This window comes from Theropithecus gelada, chromosome 18, assembly GCF_003255815.1.
Source record: "Theropithecus gelada isolate Dixy chromosome 18, Tgel_1.0, whole genome shotgun sequence".
Lineage (NCBI taxonomy): Eukaryota > Metazoa > Chordata > Mammalia > Primates > Cercopithecidae > Theropithecus > Theropithecus gelada.
The window spans coordinates 15,301,617-15,321,423 of NC_037686.1; the positions used below are offsets into that span (position 1 = coordinate 15,301,617).

The 19,807-nt window shown below is 47.4% G+C and overlaps 1 protein-coding gene across 5 annotated transcripts in view; it reads left to right on the forward strand.

The window, feature by feature from the left end:
* Window positions 1-19,807, forward strand: part of CABLES1 (Cdk5 and Abl enzyme substrate 1) — a 125,160-nt gene that overhangs the window by 54,115 nt on the left and 51,238 nt on the right. For all 5 annotated transcript variants that reach the window (XM_025365236.1, XM_025365233.1, XM_025365234.1 and 2 more), the window contains 2 exons: window positions 952-1,023; window positions 6,866-6,958. In XM_025365236.1, the coding sequence (XP_025221021.1) occupies window positions 952-1,023; window positions 6,866-6,958 (165 nt within the window). The remainder of the gene's footprint in view (window positions 1-951; window positions 1,024-6,865; window positions 6,959-19,807) is intronic.

The window sequence follows — 19,807 nt, forward strand, 5'->3', positions numbered from 1 at the left end:
GTTTCATTCTTTGTTCATTAGGGCAAATTAGAACATGGTTATGACTGCATGTTCCTAGGCTGTGTTTTCCCAAATGTAATAAAAAATAGACTTATCTTCATATTTTTAGTTCTGTTTTAAGGAACAACCCCGTCAAACATCTTCTGTCCATCCTGCTCCACCAAATCGTTTACTATCAAATGACAGTCTTCGTTCAGGTGGATTTATTTAAAGTCACCCCACCCTACCCTGCTCCCCATACCTGATCTTCTTAGTTAACTAGGACTTGTTCTTATTTCAGCCTGGCGACAGAAACTGGTAGACTGGGGAGGTTTTAGCAGGCGGGTTGCAATTCCTTAGCAGCCCAGAAGAGTTAATGTTTTGCATAATCATGCCACATATTTATTCTTTCTACCCAGTCTGTGAGATACTCTCCCAAAGGAATAATTTCTTTCTTGTTTCTAGTTGCTTTTGAAATCATGGCCATCCAGGGAGCATAACCTTTTTATTGCATCCTAATGATTTTGAAGTTGTTTTTAATAGGGTTTTAGATTTAATATTTATCAGTTACCGGATTCAAATCCCTGATAGTGGAATACTTCACCGTATTAGCTAATGCCTTAGAAAAGCTGCACACACCATCAAGTTATTCTATATATTATAAGAGGCACCTTGTCTTTGTGTGTGTGTGTGTGTGTGTGTCCTTGGGGAAAATGGCAGCATCAAAAGGATCAGTCACTTCCTTAATCATCACGAAGCGGCCCTCTAACCAGGAGAGTGCTCAGGGTTCAGCCAGCAAGGTGGGCCTGGCGCGCAGGGCGGGAGCGTGGCAGCCTCTTAGAGGCAGCTTTTGTCTGATGTTTTCTTAATGGACTTCATGTTTTTGTTTTAGGGCAGTTTTAGATTTACAGAAATGTCTGATGAGTTCTGCAATGCCGTTTTAACTCCCAGATTTGCTCCTTCTTTCTGCAGACGGCGCCTCATCTCCCAGAGATCCTCCTTGGAGACCCTGGAAGATATTGAGGAGAACGCCCCTCTCCGGAGGTAATTTTCTGTTTCATTTGTGTGTGTGTAAACAGCACACCATGACAGCCAGAGATCGATTTTGGTTTTTTAAGTTCTTGATCTATAGAATTAAATTTAAAAATAACCATCTGAATCCTACAGACTATGGGACATCTCCTAGCGTCCAACCCACCTCTGAGGACCATTAGAACTAGACAATGTTAAATCCAATTACGTGTCGGAATAGCCCAGTTTGCGTGGAATTTGGGTGCTTCTCTTTCCGTGGCTTCTCTTCATTTTGTAAACTGCTGCTTAATGGAGCAAGAGCCCCGCATTTGTCCCGGCCCGTCCCCCAGGTGCAGTCACACAGTGGTACAGTCCCGGACTTCATTCTCAGCAGGAGGGACACTGAGAACTCCTCAGGAGGTGACCACGATGTCGCTCCCTGGCTAGTTGCTAGGAAGCCCGATTAGGATAGTTGTGAGTGCTCTCTGGGGTCTGAAAGCGTTCTGTTTCTCCCTCGGGATTAGAAAAGTGCTTGTAAGGCATCTTTTTGGGTGACAGCCATTGCTGAGCTGTGCTGTGCTGTGCCGGTGACTGGCAGGTTCCTCTCCTCTAACCCAGCCAGGCCTTCATGGAGGAGAGTGCACTCAGGTCCTGTACCCCCTTCCATCCTCACTGCAGCCCTGAGCTGGGTGGGGCAGCATGTGGGAGTGAGCCAGGAAGATGGGGCGCAGGGGCTTCCCGGGGACCACAAGGCAGACAGCAGCAGGGAGGGCATCGGGAGGACGTGAGCTCCTGTGGACTTGCATCAGCTCCTCTTTGAACCCGCATCTGCACCCTGCATGCCTTGGCCAGGCCAGGACTTGGGAGCGCCTGGCTCCTCCTTCTGAGCCTGGCAGGGTGCTGCTGTTGGGGACAGCCTCCCCCTGGATCTGGCTCCTTCCCCACCTGAAGCTTCACTCCCAGGGTAGAGCTCATGTCCACGGGCTCCGCCTGCATGAAGAGCAGAGGGCAGACTGAGCACAGACAGCTTGGGGTCACAGGGGAAGTGTCCAGCGACTGTGAATTTTGTCACTGACATCATCCCAAAGAGAAAGGGCTGAACAGTCCGATCTTCGCTTTCAGAGTCTTTTTCAAAGCGTGGGTAACCTCCAGGAGCCTCTCACGATGTGTGGTATGTGGCTGTGTGGCAGACGTGGCCTGGGCACAAGTGTTAACTCTGTGAGGAGCAGTGAAGTGGGAGAAAGCCATTTCCCTGCAGGAGTCATACAGAAAGCTACACTGACAGTCAAATGAGGGAGCTGGCCTCGGTCCACATACTCAGCGAGCACGGAGGAGAGGTGTTCGCAGGCACACTGAGTGGCTTTGGTGTTAGAGTGAGTGACCTCACAATCCGACCGAGGTTCTCCCTCACTCCTGCCACAAACGGGAAAATCCATGAATAACGTTGAGAAGCCCCTGGAGTTTCGAGAGGTTGCTAGAAGCCGTGGTCCTTGGAACAGCATGGTCGCTGTGAGCCGAAGGAAGCCAGGCGACTCAGGGTACAGGCTCAAAGGGCTGTTCCCTCTTCAGAAATTCCCAGGCAGGGCTCTCCAGCCTCGGGATGCAGTGTCCTTGAGTCTCGAGGTGTCGCGGAGCGGCCGGAGGAGGACCTGGGTTCTGTATTCCTGGTTGGTGCCCTGTCACCCCCCTTCACGAAATCCACCCAGACTGGCCCTCAGCCTTGTGGTAGCACAAATGAGTGCAGCAAAAATGCTTGTCGGCCTCAACTGTGACTTCCACCAGCTCTCACAGAATACTGCACTGAACCTCAAATCTTGTTATTATAAAATTTTAAGAATGTCAGAAATCAAGAGTTTTAGAAATCAAGTGTTTATTCCACTAAGGGACATTTTTTTTTAGTTTAAAAAAGTTCTCAGCCGGGTGCGGTGGCTCCCACCTATAATCCTAGCACTTGGGGAGGTGGAGGCAAGAAGATCGCTTAGTTCAGGAGTTCAAGACCAGCCTGGGCAATGTAGTGAGACCCCCATGTCTATAATCAATCAGTCAACACATAAATACATAAATAAATAAAGTTCTCATATTGGCTGGGCATGGTGGCTCACACCTGTAACCCCAGCACTTTGAGAGGTTGAGGCAGAGGGGGTTGCTTGAGGTTAGGAGGTTGAGATCATCCTGGGCAATGTAGTGAGACCCCATCTCAACCAAAAAAAAAAAAAAAAGAAAAAATAACCAGGTACATGGATATGCACCTGTCGCTCCAGCTACTCAAGAGTCTGAGGCAAGAGGATCGCTTGAGCCCAGGAGTTCGAGACTTAAGTGAGCTATGCTCGACATTGCACTCTAGCCTGGAGTTTCTTAAAATAGAAAACTTAAAAAAAAAAAAAGAGAACTTAAAAAGCATAACTGTTCTCATTTTTACTTAGAAATTCACTTATTCCTAGCAGTTATATTAGCATGGTATAGAAGAAGAGACATTAGTTTGGGAGCCTGGAAACCTGAGTTCTTAGCCTGACTCTAACTGGGTATGTAGCATTGGAAATTGACTTAGTGTCTCTGGGGCCTCAGTTTTCCCATCTATAAAATGGGAAGACCAATTGGCTGATTGCTGAAGCCTTCCCCGGTCTGTGAAATGGTGACACCAATGATGATGCCGAAGTATTTTGGGAACTGTGGGGGTGGAAGGCTGTTAGCCCAACATGCTTTTAAGCTTAGCAGAAGAACAAATGGCTCCAAGGCATCTATTAGACCTTTTGCATAATTAAGTATATCCTGTAATCAGTGCTAACAAGAAAGAGCTAATCTTTCTTTAAATTAGTTTTTAATTTAATTCTATGCTAATTTAATTTTGCATCACTTAAAATGTATGTTTTTAAATGGATGTTTACACATTGTTGCAGGCAGCTTTGAAATTAATTCGTTCTTTGCTTAACCTGCCGCAACCTGAGCGCCCAGTATTCCAGTTCCTTGGCAATTGTTGCCAACGCCACAATTCTCTTAAAGCATTTCTTAGATTCCCTGGTGATTTGGTTGAATGCTTAAAAGAAAAAGAAAAGCAAGACAACAAACAGCTTGCTTAATGAAGGGCTAGATTAGTATGGTGTGTGTGCAGTTAGAATTGGGTGCTGATAGGGAAATAAAAGATCTTTGTTAAGTTACCCTGTTAAAAGTCCTACTTTTCTCTAGCACATCATGGTTTGTTAGTGGATTTCCTGTATCTACCTGGAACTCCAAGAACTGAGCATGCATCGTGAGAGGACTTGGACTGAGGAGTTTTGCATCTGCCTGGTGGTTACCTGGTGTCCAAAAATAAGGAGTTAAGCTATTTCTGCTAGTTGTCAGGAAAAACCTCTATTTGTTTCGCCATCAGCACCTGCCCTGGTTTTCCAAACCGTCTGGGTGGATGGATGCTGGTGGCCGCAGCTGTTAAAGTGATCACGGCCTCACCTCCTTCCTTTGCTGGTGCAGACAGCCACCTGTGGCCCTTTTGTGGCTTTCCACTTCCAGAAGAAGGCTGAGGAATCTGGGGCCCTTCTTTCTGCAGGGAGCAGCTCAGGCCGTCCTTCCTCTGTGCTGGCGTCAATCCCAGCTTCCTGCAGCTGGGAGGTGGGAGGAAGGAGCAGAGTTTGCTGAGGTGGCAGGATCTGCGAGCTGTCTGAACCCGCGCACTGTCTAGCTCTTGGCCTGCTGCCCTCAGATTGGCTGGCCCAGGAAGCTCTACTCCTGGGAAAGGAAGCCACGGAAGGGGTATAAGGATGCTTCTGAACACTTGGCCCTATCCAGAAACCACTTTATGCTTTCAGGGATTCTCCTCTTTCCAGTGACTTGATGTTTCAAGAACCTTCTTTGTGTGTGTGTGACAGGTGGGAACTTTGAGTGGCCTGCAAATTCGAGCAGTCATTCTGGAGGAAGAAATGAGGCCATTTGGGGTTCTGGATCTGTTCCCAGAGAGCAAAAGGCAGAGCGAGGCCCTATCTCCTTGAACCTTGAGCCAATTAAATCTGGGTTTAGTGGACCAGGCACAGTGGCTCACACCTATAATCCCAGCACTTTGGGAGGCTGAGGTGGGAGGATTTTGAGGCTGCAGTGAGCGCACCACTGCAAGGTGCGACAGAGCAAGGCCTTGTCTTTATTTAAAAAAAAAAAAAAAAAAAAAAATGAAAATCCGAGTTTGAGGCCTGGATTTGCGGGGGGAAGTGTCAATCCCATCCCCACTCTAACCCCTCCTGAAAGCCACAGGAAGCATCTACTGAATGTCCTCAAACGGGGCTCTGCAAGCCTTTAAAAGAATCTTTCTTTTTTTTTTTTTCCAGACAGAGTCCTACTCTGTCACCCAGGCTGGAGTGCAGTGGCATGATCTTGGCTGACTGCAACCTTGGTCTCCCGGGTTCAAGCGATTCTCCTGCCGACAGCTTCCCGAGTAGCTGGGATTACAGGCACCTGCCACCACACCAGGCTGATTTTTGTATTTTTAGTAGAGACGGGGTTTCACCACGTTGGCCAGGCTGGTCTGGAACTCCAGACCTCAGTTGATCTGCCCTCCTCGGCCTCCCAAAGTGCTGCGATTATAGGCGTGAGCCACCACAGCCAGCCCAGAATCTTTCTTTAGAGTCAAGAATCAGGTCACAGGCACCATGTCCCATGGCAGAAGCTGGCTCCTGTGGCCCAGGTCAGAAAGGTTTTTTGGTAGCAAAACCCAAAATCAAAAAGTCACGGCCCCTTTTATCTAGAATAAACTTGAGACTCTTGTTTGTTGAGCATTTTGCTTCTCTGTCGTCGTGATTGTGGTTTTGTAACTTAAAATTTGCCAGGTGAAAACGCTACACAGAAGTAAGGTCTCCTTGGCCTATGGTTTGTTTTGCCAGTCCTATAGTACAGGCAGATGTTGTGTACTCCAGCAAAACAAAACTAAAAAAACTTGAATCCAAGCCATTTTAGTTCAACACATGTTTATTTAAAATTTATCTTCAAAACAAAACCAAACAAAAACAGCAACTAGCTGGGTCTCTGATTTCTCATTCAGTGTAAAGCTGTGACCTCCCAGGCATAGCGGGTCAAGTTGAAACTTAAGGCAGCTGTCCAGGTAATTCAGGCCAAAATCTTGTTACAGAAGAAAAATGATTCAGGCTTGTTTTTGAACTGAATTTTCCGGTGTTTCCCTACCCCCTTTAAATGTACAGTTTTTGATTCCCTTTCCCTTTGTTGATACGGGAGGATTCTTTTTTTTTTTTTTTTTTTTTTGAGACGGAGTCTCGCTCTGCCGCCCAGGCTGGAGTGCAGTGGCCGGATCTCAGCTCACTGCAAGCTCCGCCTCCCGGGTTTACGCCATTCTCCTGCCTCAGCCTCCCGAGTAGCTGGGACTACAGGCGCCCGCCATCTCGCCCGGCTAGTTTTTTGTATTTCTTAGTAGAGACGGGGTTTCACCGTGTTAGCCAGGATGGTCTCGATCTCCTGACCTCGTGATCCACCCGTCTCGGCCTCCCAAAGTGCTGGGATTACAGGCTTGAGCCACCGCGCCCGGACGGGAGGATTCTTTTTAAGATGACAATAAAGAATAATGTCTTTGGAATCTGCATCGGTTTTTTGTTTTTTGTTTTTTGTTTTTTTTTTTTAATGCAGGGAACAATATTCTTGATTAGTTGACTTTTTAGAGACCCATATAAAATAATGTCAGTATTATCAAGAAGTTGTCTATCATAGGGCCTGTTTTAAGCTTCCTTGCTTCCAGCCATGTTGTCTTCATTATCCCCGCAGACTCCTGCCTCCTTTGGGGTGACTCAAACCATTTGTCTGGTCCTTCCTTCCTGTCTTTATGTGGAGATGTCTCAGCTGTCCAGCAGGCAACTGACTGTGTTTTCGAATTCACTTTATTTTTCAGATGTCGAACTCTCTCAGGTTCACCCAGACCAAAGAATTTTAAGAAGATTCATTTTATCAAGAACATGCGGCAACACGATACCAGGAATGGCAGGTACTACATTCACACAAAAACGGCTGTCAGCACCAGTGGATGGGGACAGGGATAGGACGAAGGGACAGTTTTAGTGTCCAAAACTCAGCAAACCCAAGCCCACACTTGTAAGATGAATAGGATCTCATGGAACCTTCCCCAACAATTTCCACCCTACTCGTGCCAGAATCACCAAAAGGAATCTGTAGAGAATGACGAAGACTCCTAAGGCAGAGTGAGATGTTTAGACCAGAAACAAACTGAGTTTTTGAGAGCACACAAAGGATTTTTATAGAAACCTTTGAACAGAAAAACAGTTGAGTTTTGGGGAGTTTTTGTTTTTTTTCCTGCTTTATTGGTTTTGTTTTCGTTTTTCACCACCACTGTGTGCTCTGGTCAATAAATGCCCTCCCAGATCTGCACCTGAACTTAGTTTGGGTCCTGGCTTTGACTCCCTTTAGGAGAGTAGAATCAGGACTTTGCTGGCAGATTCTTCCTCAGTGCTGATCCCGATTCCTGGGTCAGCCAACATCTGGAGTATGTGTTTCCCCGGCTCTTCAGTTGCTCGTTTGGGAAACACCATTACATAAAACTGGTTGAAATTTATATGACTGTGATATTAAAACCTTCCAGACAACAGATAGAATCATTGTTGCCAGCATGCTCACGATTGAATGGCTAAGTCCTTTCATCTCAGCTCCAATGGTGCATGGGACAGAGTCCAAGACCTCTGGGGTCCCCGATACTCTGTAACCCTTGGGGGCGGTTGCTCCCCACTGATGTGAATGGGTGAGTTAGAGACGCCATCCAGAGCTGAGGTCCTGCTGCAGAAGACTCTTGTTTGATCTCCTAATTTATAGAAGACCATATGGGCCTCACCAGTACTCTCTAATCCATACAAAATGAAAATTGCTAAAAAGTCTTTTAGTTAGACTCATTAAGGCCCAGCATGACTGTAAGTTGGTGGTATAAAATACCCTGTACAGCCTGTGTAATAACACACAACAATTACAGTTTTTACAGGCTTGTTATCTTGAAGTTTATGCCCAGTTTTAAAGCCTTGTAGGACAGGGAACATGATTTTATAACCTTTGCAATGGTTTCAGAAGAGCAAAGTTGAGATTTCCAAATGATTTTTACATCGTCAGTATATGTTCATATTTGAAGTACAATGCTTTTAGTTTAAATTGACCAAGTTATTTGTTAAATCGAATACTCTTTCTCTCTCACTCTTATTTTCACTGACACTTAAGAATTATTGTGCTTTATTTAACCACTGCTGTTGTTTTCTTGTGAGGCTTTTACTTAAAGAATACAGAGCTTACTCATGCCATCTTAGTGTAATTATCTATCATTGATTTACATTTATGTTTTGTTCATTATCTCTTTAACCATAACATAAATGTAGAAAGCCTTTAATTTCTCCATGAAATCAATGACAAAACCAAAGGAATGGGTCAAGCGAATAGTGTTCCCACCTCTGATGCTAGCTGGCAGGGCACAGAGTCAGATAATTACCCCAGCATGGTTAGGTAGTGGGAGGATACAGTTAATAAAAGAGTTAGATTAATGATATTTCCAAAGAGCATTACGGAACCACCTTCCCCAGCACACTCTTGACCTAGGAGAGCATAAACAGCAAAGCCCGCAATTGCTGGCAGTTCTGCTGGGGAGTTTTCAGGGGGAGGCAAGGGGATTCTTAGCTTATCTGAACATCTGAGAATTGGAATTTAGGGCAGGAAAGTGAGCTCTAGGGCCTGTGTGGGAACCGCAGGCTGTAGGCTGAGGCGATGGCCAAGTCGCATGCCCAGGTAAGAGCTGGTTTTCTTGTGCAACGGGCAGATGAAAGGGCTGGCAGGAGGGGCTGGCCCTCCCACTTGAGGTTTATTAGCAAGGAGGGATTGTCGTTAGACAGATGAAAGCGAGAGCCTGGGAGGAAGCCAGGAAGAAAATACGATTTGTGAGGTGACAGAAGGAAATTGTAGTCAAGAGCTGAGGAATGAGAGGACATGACCCAGCCTTTCGAGAGAGGAACGCAGAAGTTCTGCCCCACGGCAGCTGGGCGGCAGGAGCAGAATCGCCCGCTGGAGGCAGCCAGGGCACGGGGTGAGCCCAGTCCCTGAAATGACAGGTAGGAGAAGTTCTGGTTGTGATCTCAGAGGGAGGGACCCGTGTGCTGGCTTAGGGGTCTCTGATCCCCCCACCTCAGAAATGGGAGGTGTGTGGCACCTGCACAGTCCCCAAGGCCCTTGCAGGCTCCCTCCCAGCCTGTGCAGTCTAAGTCACGTCTGTGCATCGGGCTGTGCCCAGTTCGTGAGTCTCTTTGGGACCCCTGATCGGCACAGCCCAGCCTCTCCGTCTGCAGGCCAAATCCACGGCTCATTCACTGTTCTGGCCCTGAAAACCCTGGCATGGAGGCTCCCACGTCCCCAGACCTGCAGACCGTGTGATAGAGGCCCCAGTATTGAGGAGGATTTGGACTTCTCGTCTCAGCAAGGACCAGAGTGTAGCTCAGGAAATGAGCAGGGAGCCTCTATTGTGATACTCAGGTCTGACCTAACCAAGAGTTTCAAGCATATTTTGAGACAGAAAGGAGAAAACATGCTTTTAAAACTGAGAACCAGACATAATAAAAGACAATACTTGTGGCATTGGAAAAACAAAAAACTTAAGTATACCTCGTGATCAATATCTGAGTAGCTGCTTAGAAATAAACCTTGGGGCCTGAGACGGCTCCATGTTCACCCGTGAGGAATGGCTTCACCCTGTGACGCTGGACCACAAATCCCAGCCGGCATGCAAAGTGGAAGTGAACGCCTTCCGCAGAAGCATGTGGTTGCAATGCAGGATGGAGTTTGCCTTCTGTAAAAACTGTTCATCTGTCTGGCATCTGAATTCCGTGAGGCTGGCGTTGGGACCTTCTAGAGGGCTTGGTGTGCGGATACAGTGCGGAGAAGCCAGGCTGAGGGTGCTTTGGGGTCATGCTGCATATCGCTGGGCCAGGTGGAGGCTAAGGACAGTGCCCGACAGATCACAGACCAGCCAGATGGAGCGGAGGGAACGTCAGTGCCACTGCCAGAACCAGAGCGTGCGGAGCTCTTGGCTGGCCCTGCTGGGTGTTTCGTCTCCTCGCGGGTGGGGGGAAGCCATGAGGGATGCTGCTCGCAGCTCCAATTCTGCCTCAACACAGAAGGCAGGCCAGTCCTCAGGACCCGGAGGGAGGTTATGCTGGATTTCGTAGCTGGAAAGGAACCCTGGATTTTAGGAACACAGTCGCAGAAAGTTTAGACTAAGAAGTAATTTCTTCTGGCTTGGAGCATATTTCCAGAAGATAAAGTTACGAGGGTAAGATGATAATAGATGCCTTGATTGAGTGCTCGCTGGATGGCAGCCAGGCTCTAAGTGTTTAACATGCATTGTGTCAGGCCAGGTGTGGTGGCTCACGCCTGTAATCCCATCACTTTGGGAGGCTGAGTCAAGCAGATCGCTTGAGCTCAGAAGTTTGAGACCAGCCTGGGCAGCCCCGGCATGGTGGTGCACGACTGTGGTCCCAGCTATTAGGGAGGCTGAGGTGGGAGGATCGCTTGAGTCTGGGGGATGTAGCCAAGATCAGACCACTACACTCCAGCCTGGGCGACAGAGCAAGACCCTGTCTCAAAAACAAAAGCAAATACAAAAACAAAAACCCAAAATACAAACATGCTTTGTTTCATTAACTCAGAACTCAGTAGGTGTTCGTCAAATAAATGAGTAGAGATGCCTTTCAAGTGAGTTTGTCTTCAGGACTAGATCTCGAGGAATGGAAAGAGTTTAGAAATACAAATAATCCTTGAAACAATCTGAGTAGGGCATTACTGTCTTGTGGCAGGCAGAGTAACGGCCCTCAGAGATGTCCGCGTCCCATCCCCAGGACCTGTGACTGTGTTAGGTTACATGGCAAAGGGGAACTAAGGCACAAATGAGCTGACCTTTAAATGGGGGTTTATCCTGGATTATTCATGTGGCCCCAGTATAATTACAGAGCCCTTAAAAGTGGAAGAAAGAGGCAGGATCGTCAGTGTCGGAGAGATGCAATAGGAGAAAGACTCCTCCGGCTTTGCTGGCTTTGAAGATAGAGGATGAAGCCATAAACCAAGAAATGCAGGCAGCCGCTAAGAATCTGGAAAAGGCAAGAAAGCCAGTTCTCCCTACAGCCTCCCGTGGGAACCACCGCTACTAACACCTCGATTTTAGCTCCATGAGTCCCATTTCCAAGTTCTGACCTCCAGAATTGCAAGATAATATGTTTGTGTTGTTTTAAGTCACTAACTTTGTGGCAGTTTGTTCTGCAACTGCAGAAAACTAAAACACTGATGATCCCAGTTTACAGAGGAGGAAACTGGAGCTCGCAGCTAGAGAGTAGGAAGTAGAATTCACATCCAGGCATCAGACTGCAAAGTTCATTCTCTCCATTGACGAGAACGTGAGAGAAAAATCCATATGCAGTAAGATAGTGTGTCATGGTGGACTTTGAGAAAATTCCCTCTTGCATTCTGACTTTTTAAAAATCATTAGCTTAAGGCCAAGGATTAATTTTTAAAATGGCTTAGGCAAACTTACAAGAATGGGGTGAGGGAGGCTAAAGTCTAGGTGAGCTCAAGATTGTTAAAAAGAAAATAAAATTGGAACAGTCATGCATTGCTGACGGAATATAAAATGGTGCAGACACTGTGGGAAAGTTTGGTGGTTCTTCAAAAAGTTAAACATAAAATAATAATACAATTAATTAATTGCTCATTGTAATTAATCACCTAGCAATTAATTGCTAGTTGTATACCCAGAAGAATTGAAATAGGTATTCAGACAGATATTTTATACACCAATGCAGTGTTATTCACAATAGCTAAAAGGTGGAAACAACCCCAGAGTCTCAGCAGATACGTGGATAGACCATGTGGTATATCCATACAATGGAATAGTATTCAGCCGTGAAAAGGAATAAGCACTGATACATGCTACAATGTGGATGAATCTTGAAAATAAGCTGAGTTAAATGAGCCAGTCACAAAAGGTCAAATGTCATATGACTCCATTGAATTGAAATATCCAGAATAGTCCATAGAGACAGAAGGTAGGTAAGAGGTTACCAGGGGTTAGGGCAAGAGGGAATTATTGCTTAATGAGTACAGAGTTTCTGTTAGGGGTGATGGAAAAGTTTTGGAAATACACAGTGATGATGGTTGCCCAACACTGTGCATGCACTTAATGACACTGAATTGCACACTGATTAAATGGCATTTTATGTTTTATATATGTGTGTATGTATATTTTTCCCACAATAAAATGAAACACCAGTAATAGCCATAGGCTGTTACTATTAAGACCATGTTCGGAAGCGGAAGGGAAAGGATGGCGAATTTCCTGGGATGGTGGCACAGGGTCAGCAGATGTCAGCTGCTGCCTGCTTTTAACTTCCTTACCAAGTCGAACTGGAAGTGTAGACTCTACAAAGCCACGTGCCAGGCACACAGTAGGCACTCAGCAAGTGTTTGTTGAATAAACAGGCCTTTTAAGTGAATTTTAGTCATCAGGGCTAGATCCTGGAGAATAGAAAGAATTTGGAAATACAAATGATGTTTAAAGTGCCATGGAGAATGAACGAAGTTCTAAGTCTGATGCCAGGCAAAAGCTGGCTTTCAGTGGAAAACAGTGTGAGGGTAATGGGAGAGGGTAGATTTTTTTTTTTTTGAAATGGAGACTCACTCTGTCGCCCAGGCTGGAGTGCAGTGATGCAATCTCAGCTCACTGCAAACTCCGCCTCCTGGGTTCACGCCATTCTCCTGCCTCAGCCTCCCGAGTAGCTGGGACTAAAGGCGCCCACCACCACGCCTGGCTAATTTTTTTGTATTTTTTTAGTAGAGACGGGGTTTCACCATGTTAGCCAGGAAAGTCTCGATTTCCTGACCTCGTGCTCCGCCCGCCTCGGCCTCCCAAAGTGCTGGGATTACAGGCGTGAGCCACCCGTGCGGCCAGGAGAGGGTAGATTTAAATAATCATAGACTGGCAAGCCTAAAGCTGATGCTTAGCAGAGTTTGAGAACAGATGGTTTGTGTGGAGGTTGGTAGCAGTCAACATGAGTTCACTAAGAAAAGGTCTTGTCCCATCAGCTTCGATTCCTCATTGATGGAATAACTTGGTTAGTAAAGTGAGGAAGTGCCTGGACATCACATCTGTAGATTGCATCAAAATGTCAGGCTATTCCTTACTATCGCATGTCTCTGTAGATAGCGTGGTGAGAAGGGCCGGGTGATTGTGAAGCTGGAGTTTCTGCAGGTGGCTGAAATTTGTAAGCTGATCATCATCAGCCTGAGGGCAAGGTTGAGTAGAATAGCATGTGGTATTCCCATTCCCACCAGTGCTATCTCCTGCAGTGCAGACAGTGATTGGAGTAAAGGCCCAGAAGCCTCGTTGTCAGCCATGTGGAAAGCTAAAAGCAGGGAGAGCAGAAGCAGGAAGGAGCATTACAGATGAGAACCAAGATCCAGATACTTCATTCACTGGAAATGCTAGAGCCAGTCCACTGAGATTAAACTGAGCAAGGATAAATGTAATTCAGGTGAACTATTGATTTTAGCACAGGATATAGATTTTTTAGTACACATGAAAAATATCTTGGCATTTAGGACAGCGTGTTCCACCCCAAGCTCACAATGCAATGCCAGTACAGAGGGAGCTAATTTAGCTTGTCCAGATGGAAGGCTAGTATCGCGGAAGGCTGGTGTCGCCTTTGCACCCAACCAGGGCAGATCCCATCGGTGGTGCTGCCATCAGCATGCATGTCATGTCATAGGAAGCTAGATGTGTATTAGGATGGTCCCCCGGGAGTGGACTTTGTAGAAGGAATTGTGATGAACCTTGAAAATAAGCTGAGTGAAATGAGCCAATCACAAAAGGTCACATGTCATGTGACTCCATTTAGATGAAATAACCAGAATAGTTCCTACAGACAGAAAGTAGATAAGAGGTTACCGGGGTTTAGGGCAAGAGGAACTACTGCTTAATGACTCTCCTGATACAAGGTGCCCAATAATAAGGCAGTTCCTTGACTACATGCACTATAGGAACATACGTCCTCAACATGTTTGCTGGCACCTAGTCTGTGACTATTGGGATGTATCCATGAATAAAACAGGTTACATCCCAATAGGGAGGGAAATGATAAACGTGCACAGGTGAAAGATGAGATGATGTGCCATGGAGAGAGACTGAGGCAGCCAGAGGTGGAGAAGGACACTCTAGGGCGATGGGGAGACCTGGGAGTGGAGGTATGAGGGAGGTGAGGGAGCCAGCCCTGGGGCTATCCCAGTGGGGAAGCACATTCGCCCTGATGGAACAGCAGTCATGGAGACACTGAGGCGGAAGGGACGGGGTGTGTTTGAGGAACTGTAGGAAAACCCACATGGTGGAGGTGAGCAAGAGGAAGGAAGGAAGGCGAGATGAGCTCTGAGAAGTCGGTGGTGACCACGGAGGTCCGTCTGGTTGTGAGCAAGGTGGGAACCGCGCAGCGTGCTGAGCAGAGGTGCGAGTGATGTGACTCACCTTGGAACACAATCACTCTGGGTAACCAGAAGTCAGGGGTGGGCATTGCAGGTCATTTTGGTAACCTTATCTTTCCTGTAGAAAGAGAGTGGGTGGGTATTATCTTCTACCAGAGTTAATTTTGATATGAAGTTCAAAAGCAACTCAAGATCTTTTTGAAAAGCTGGTCACAAATGTCTGAGCAAGCCTTTTGTCAAAGAAGAGCAGTGGCTGGTGGCCCAATGCCACAGCATCTGGAACGGGCCTTTGAACCTCCTGCTGAGGAGGGCAGTTGGCAAGTGGAAGCTGCTGCTTATTGTAAGAGGAGAGCCAGTCACCATGGGCTCTAACCTGCATCTTCACTGAGAACCCTACTGTGTGCCACAGAGTGGAGGCTAAACAGAAGTAAAGACAAATCTCAGTTCCCGGCCATTAGATATACCTTTGAAGATGACAGACATTTACACAGCCTCGCTCATTGCTGGCTAGGAAGGACTGACTCATCCGAAGGACAGCTAGGATTCTGAGCGTAAAGACTGGAGACACTCGGCCGGGCGCGGTGGCTCAAGCCTGTAACCCCGGCACTTTGGGAGGCCGAGACGGGCGGATCACGAGGTCAGGAGATCGAGACCATCCTGGCTAACACAGTGAAACCCCGTCTCTACTAAAAACTATATATTAAAAAAATAAAAAACCAGCCAGGCGAGGCGGCGGGCTCCTGTAGTCCCAGCTACTTGGGAGGCTGAGGCAGGAGAATGGTGTAAACCCGGGAGACGGAGCTTGCAGTGAGCTGAGATCCGGCCACTGCACCACAGCCTGGGCGACAGAGAGAGACTCCATCTCAAAAAAAAAAAAAAGACTGGAGACACTCGGCCGGGTGTGGTGGCTCACGTCTATAATCCCAGCACTTTGGTAGGCCAAGGCGGATGGATCACGAGGTCAGGATATCGAGAGCATCCTGGCTAACACAGTGAAACCCAGTCTCTACTAAAAATACAAAAAATTAGCCCGGTGTGGTGGCGGGCGCCTGTAGTCCCAGCTACCTGGGAGGCTGATGCAGGAGAATGATGTGAACCCAGGGGCGCAGAGCTTGCAGTGAGCCAAGATCGTACCACTGTACTCCAGCCTGGGAGACAGAGCAAGACTCCGTCTCAAAAAAAAAAAAAAAAAAAAAAAAAGACTGGAGACACTCAGTGACTTTTGTGACATTTATGTCTAGTGACCCTCATGGTCCTGTTAAGAAAGGACCTTTCCTCTTGGTGCTCACCATTCTTGAGACTCATAAACCTCTGTCTTGAAGAGTGACAGAGCCCTCGTTTCACGTGGGTGTCTCCTCCCTCTGTCACGTGCCTGCGTGGGCTTTACTGGGTGTCCTTTTGAAGTCATCTGGGTGTTGAATGTTGGCATGGCATGCAGGCGATGGCTTCATGTACCCTGGAAGTGCCGCCTCCTGGGTCTGCTTCGAGAATCCTCTCATTGTGAACAGGTAGAGAAATGTGCTCAGCAGTGAGTTGACTGAGCCATCTCCTCCCTTGGGAGGAATTTTCAGAGAGATGTGAAAGGATTTGAGATGGGAGTGGATAAAGAACTGAGCCAGAGTGTTTTCTTTTTAAAGTATGAACTCAATAGGATAACGTTGAAACAAAACAAAACAAAAACACGTAAAAGCCTTCAGCACCCTTTATCTGCCTTTTAAAGGAAGATGGTAAAAGTCCAGTGACTGAAGTCAAGCTGGAGCCTTTCCTTGCTGCACCAAAACATTTTGGAGGGAAAGAGGGGATGGGTCATAACTAAATTAAGACCTTGTTTGTGATCTCATCAGTTCCAAGCTGTCAGCCTAATTTAGTTTGAAAAAGGACTTGGAGGAAGTGGCATGTTTCAAAAAATAAAACGGTTCGTTACCAGCCCCAGACTGGCCTTTTTGAAAAAAGAAAAATGTCATTGCTTTTTCTCCCTGAAACGAACCCATCCATTTTGATAGAAGTCAGGCATCTTCTCTGAGGCACCTTGCAACATGGACCCTTTCCTGAGCTGGCTTTTTTTCTTCTCGGAGATTTTGTTTTTTGTGAAAAGGCTAGCACCTACCAACCCCTCAGTGGCAGAAGGCGACAGGAAGCATCTTTATCCTCGTCATCATCGGTGTTGATGATCAGTTCTTAACAAAACCCCAGTCTAGGGGGACAGGGAGTGGACAGCCTAAAGAAGCCTCCAGGACTCCCCAGACCTCACTGGGGCTCCAGTTCTAGGCTCTTCCTTCAGTGAGATGGCCCCCAGAGCTGCTCACAAGTCTGACTGATCATTGCATTTCCGTGGCTTTATTTGCCTGGCACTAAGTGGAGGGAGCAGAGAGAGGAGCTGGCATGCAGGGCAGTCACTCGGCACTGAGAATGCTGGTGCCCAGTTCCCAGCAGTGTGCTGGGTCAGCACCACACACACCTGGTTTTATTCATGCCTCTTTAAACAGCATGGAGGTGAGGCTGCTGCTTCTGTAGTGCTGCACGAGGCTTTTGAGATAAATGATTTTCAGTCAATGGAGTCAATAGCAGCTGTGCTCCGTGCCTCGCGCTTATGTACATGTTTGCGACTGAAAAGCTCATAGCCTGCAGGTACTTGTTGCTGCTTTTCCACCAGTTTGATTTGAAGAAGTAAAAGCAATCACAGAGGAAAGGTACAAGAGTTGGAAATTGTTTCAGATTGGACAGAACCTTCCCTTGGCGTTTGTATTCGTCTGTTCTCACGCTGCTAATAAAGACATACCTGAGACTGGGTAAAAAAAAAAGAGGCTTAATGGATTCACAGTTCCATAGGGCTGGGGAGGCCTCACAATCATGGCGGAAGGCAAAAGGCACATCTTACGTGGCGGCAGGCAAGACAGAATGAGAGCCAAGCAAAAGGGGTTTCCCGTTATAAAACCATCACATCTCATGAGACTTATTCACTACCATGAGAATAGTATTTGGGAAACCGCCCCCATGATTCAGTTATCTACCACCGGGTCCCTCCTACAACACGTGGGAATTACGGGAGCTACAATTCAAGATGAGATTTGGGTGGGGACACAGCCAAACCCTATCTGGCGGTTCTGTTTCAATCTTCTGCTTAGCCTGGGAGCCCAGAGGAGATGTCAGTCCTTGGTCTCCACCATTGGTCTGCAACACGTTGAGAAGAAAACAGTAATTATAGCTAGCAGATGACTCAGGGCTGGACCACACTTCAGGATGCAGCTACCAGGGCTGTTCTGGCTGAGCAGGAGGGGAGGGGATTCCAAAAGGACTTCCTGACTTTTTTTTTTTTTTGAGACAGCGTCTCCCTCAGTCACCCGGTCTGGAGTGCAGTGGTGTGATCTTGGCTCACTGCAACCTCCATCTCCTGGGTTCAAATGATTCTCCTGCCTCAGCTTCCCAAGTAGCTGGGATTATAGATGTCTATCACCACGTCCAGCTAATTTTTGTATTTTTAGTAGAGATGGAGTTTCACCGTGTTGGCCAGGCTGGTCTTGAACTCCTGACCTCAGGTGATCTGCCCACCTCGGTCTCCCAAAGTACTGGGATCACAGGCTTGAGCTACCACACCTGGCCAGACATTCTCACTTCTGTGACACCAAACTCCTCTTGTTCTCCCCTTACCTTAGCCCCCAAAATTCCTGTGTTGAGGTCCTAACTCCTTGTACCTCAGAATGTGAGTTTATTTGGAAACAGTTGTGGCAGATATAATTCACTAAGATGAGGTTATACTGGAGTAGGTGGGCCCTAATCCAATACTACCAATATCCTTATAGAAAGAGGAAATTGAAGCCAGGTATCGTGGCTCACATCTATAGTCCCAGCAGTGCGGGAGACCGAGGCAGGAGGATCACTTGAGCAAAGGAATTCAAGGCAGCAGTGAACTGAGATCATGGCACTGCCCTCTAGTCTGGGTGACAGAGCAAAAGCCTCAGTCTCTTGAAGTAAGGGAAAACTGGAGCACAGAGGCACACGGGGAGAATGCTATGTGAAGATGGGAGCGATGCTGCCACAAACCATGGAGCCACCAGTAGCCGGGAGACAGGCCTGTAGCAGACCCTCCCCAGTGCCTTCAAATGGAGTATGGGCCTGCTGACGCATTGATCTTGGACTTCTGGCCCCCAGAACTGTGAGACAATGTATTTCTGTTGTTTAAGCCACCCAGTTTGTGGTGCTCTGACTTGGAGAGCTTTTCTGCCCATGTGACACCGCCTGCCTTCCTCCCGCCCCATCCCAGACCCTCCTCGCTCCTATCCCACTCCATTCCTGTGAGTGCTCCTCCTCCACGCCGTGGCTGCAATTCCCACCTTAAGCTGGGGACTCTCAAACCCTGACTTCCCCACAGGGCTCAGGAGGCCTTTCTCCAGCCGGCCTCACAGTTGGACTAACGCTTCTCCCCCATGCCAGCCTCAGCTCTGCTGAATTATTCACAGTAATCGCTGGGTTAGGGGAAAAGGTTAGTAAATGCCGAAGGAAATACCCACAGAAGTCTCCTACACAGCTTAGATGTTGTGCTGGCATTTCAGCCCATGAGTGATGGTCCATTCTGCAGCTTTCCATGCCGTGCCTTTCCTTTGTGTGGAGTCCACAGATCAGAGTCTGTCTGTGGCATCGACTTCCTTATGTCCTCATTGTCCCCGCCCATTGCTGAGATGTCCACATGGGACTTCACGAAAGTGGCCCAAGAATCTGAGTGCAAAATCTGTTTGGATGTTTACAATTTTTTCCTAACCTTTTGCAGTCTTGCTCATACCTATTTCAACTGCAGTTTTTTTTTTTTTTTTAATGACTTGCCTTGTGTGAATATTTTTTATCGCATCCAGTATTAAACAAAAAATTTAGCCGGGCGCGGTGGCTCAAGCCTGTAATCCCAGCACTTTGGGAGGCCGAGGCGGGTGGATCACGAGGTCAGGAGATCGAGACCATCCTGGCTAACACGGTGAAACCCCGTCTCTACTAAAAATACAAAAAACTAGCCGGGCGTGGTGGCGGGCGCCTGTAGTCCCAGCTACTCGGAGGCTGAGGCGGGAGAATGGCGTGAACCCGGGAGGCGGAGCTTGCAGTGAGCTGAGATCGCGCCACTGCACTCCAGCCTGGGCGACACAGCGAGACTCCGTCTCAAAAAAAAAAAAAAAAAAAAAAAAATTTAAACAGCATTTCTCTTTATTTTCCACATTCTTTAGTTTGTGCGCACACTTTTTTTTTTTGAGACGAGGTCTTGCTCTGTCACCCAGGAATGCAGTGGCACAATCATAGCCCACTGCAGCCAATCATAGCCCACTGCAGCCTTGAACTCCTGGGCTCAAGCGAT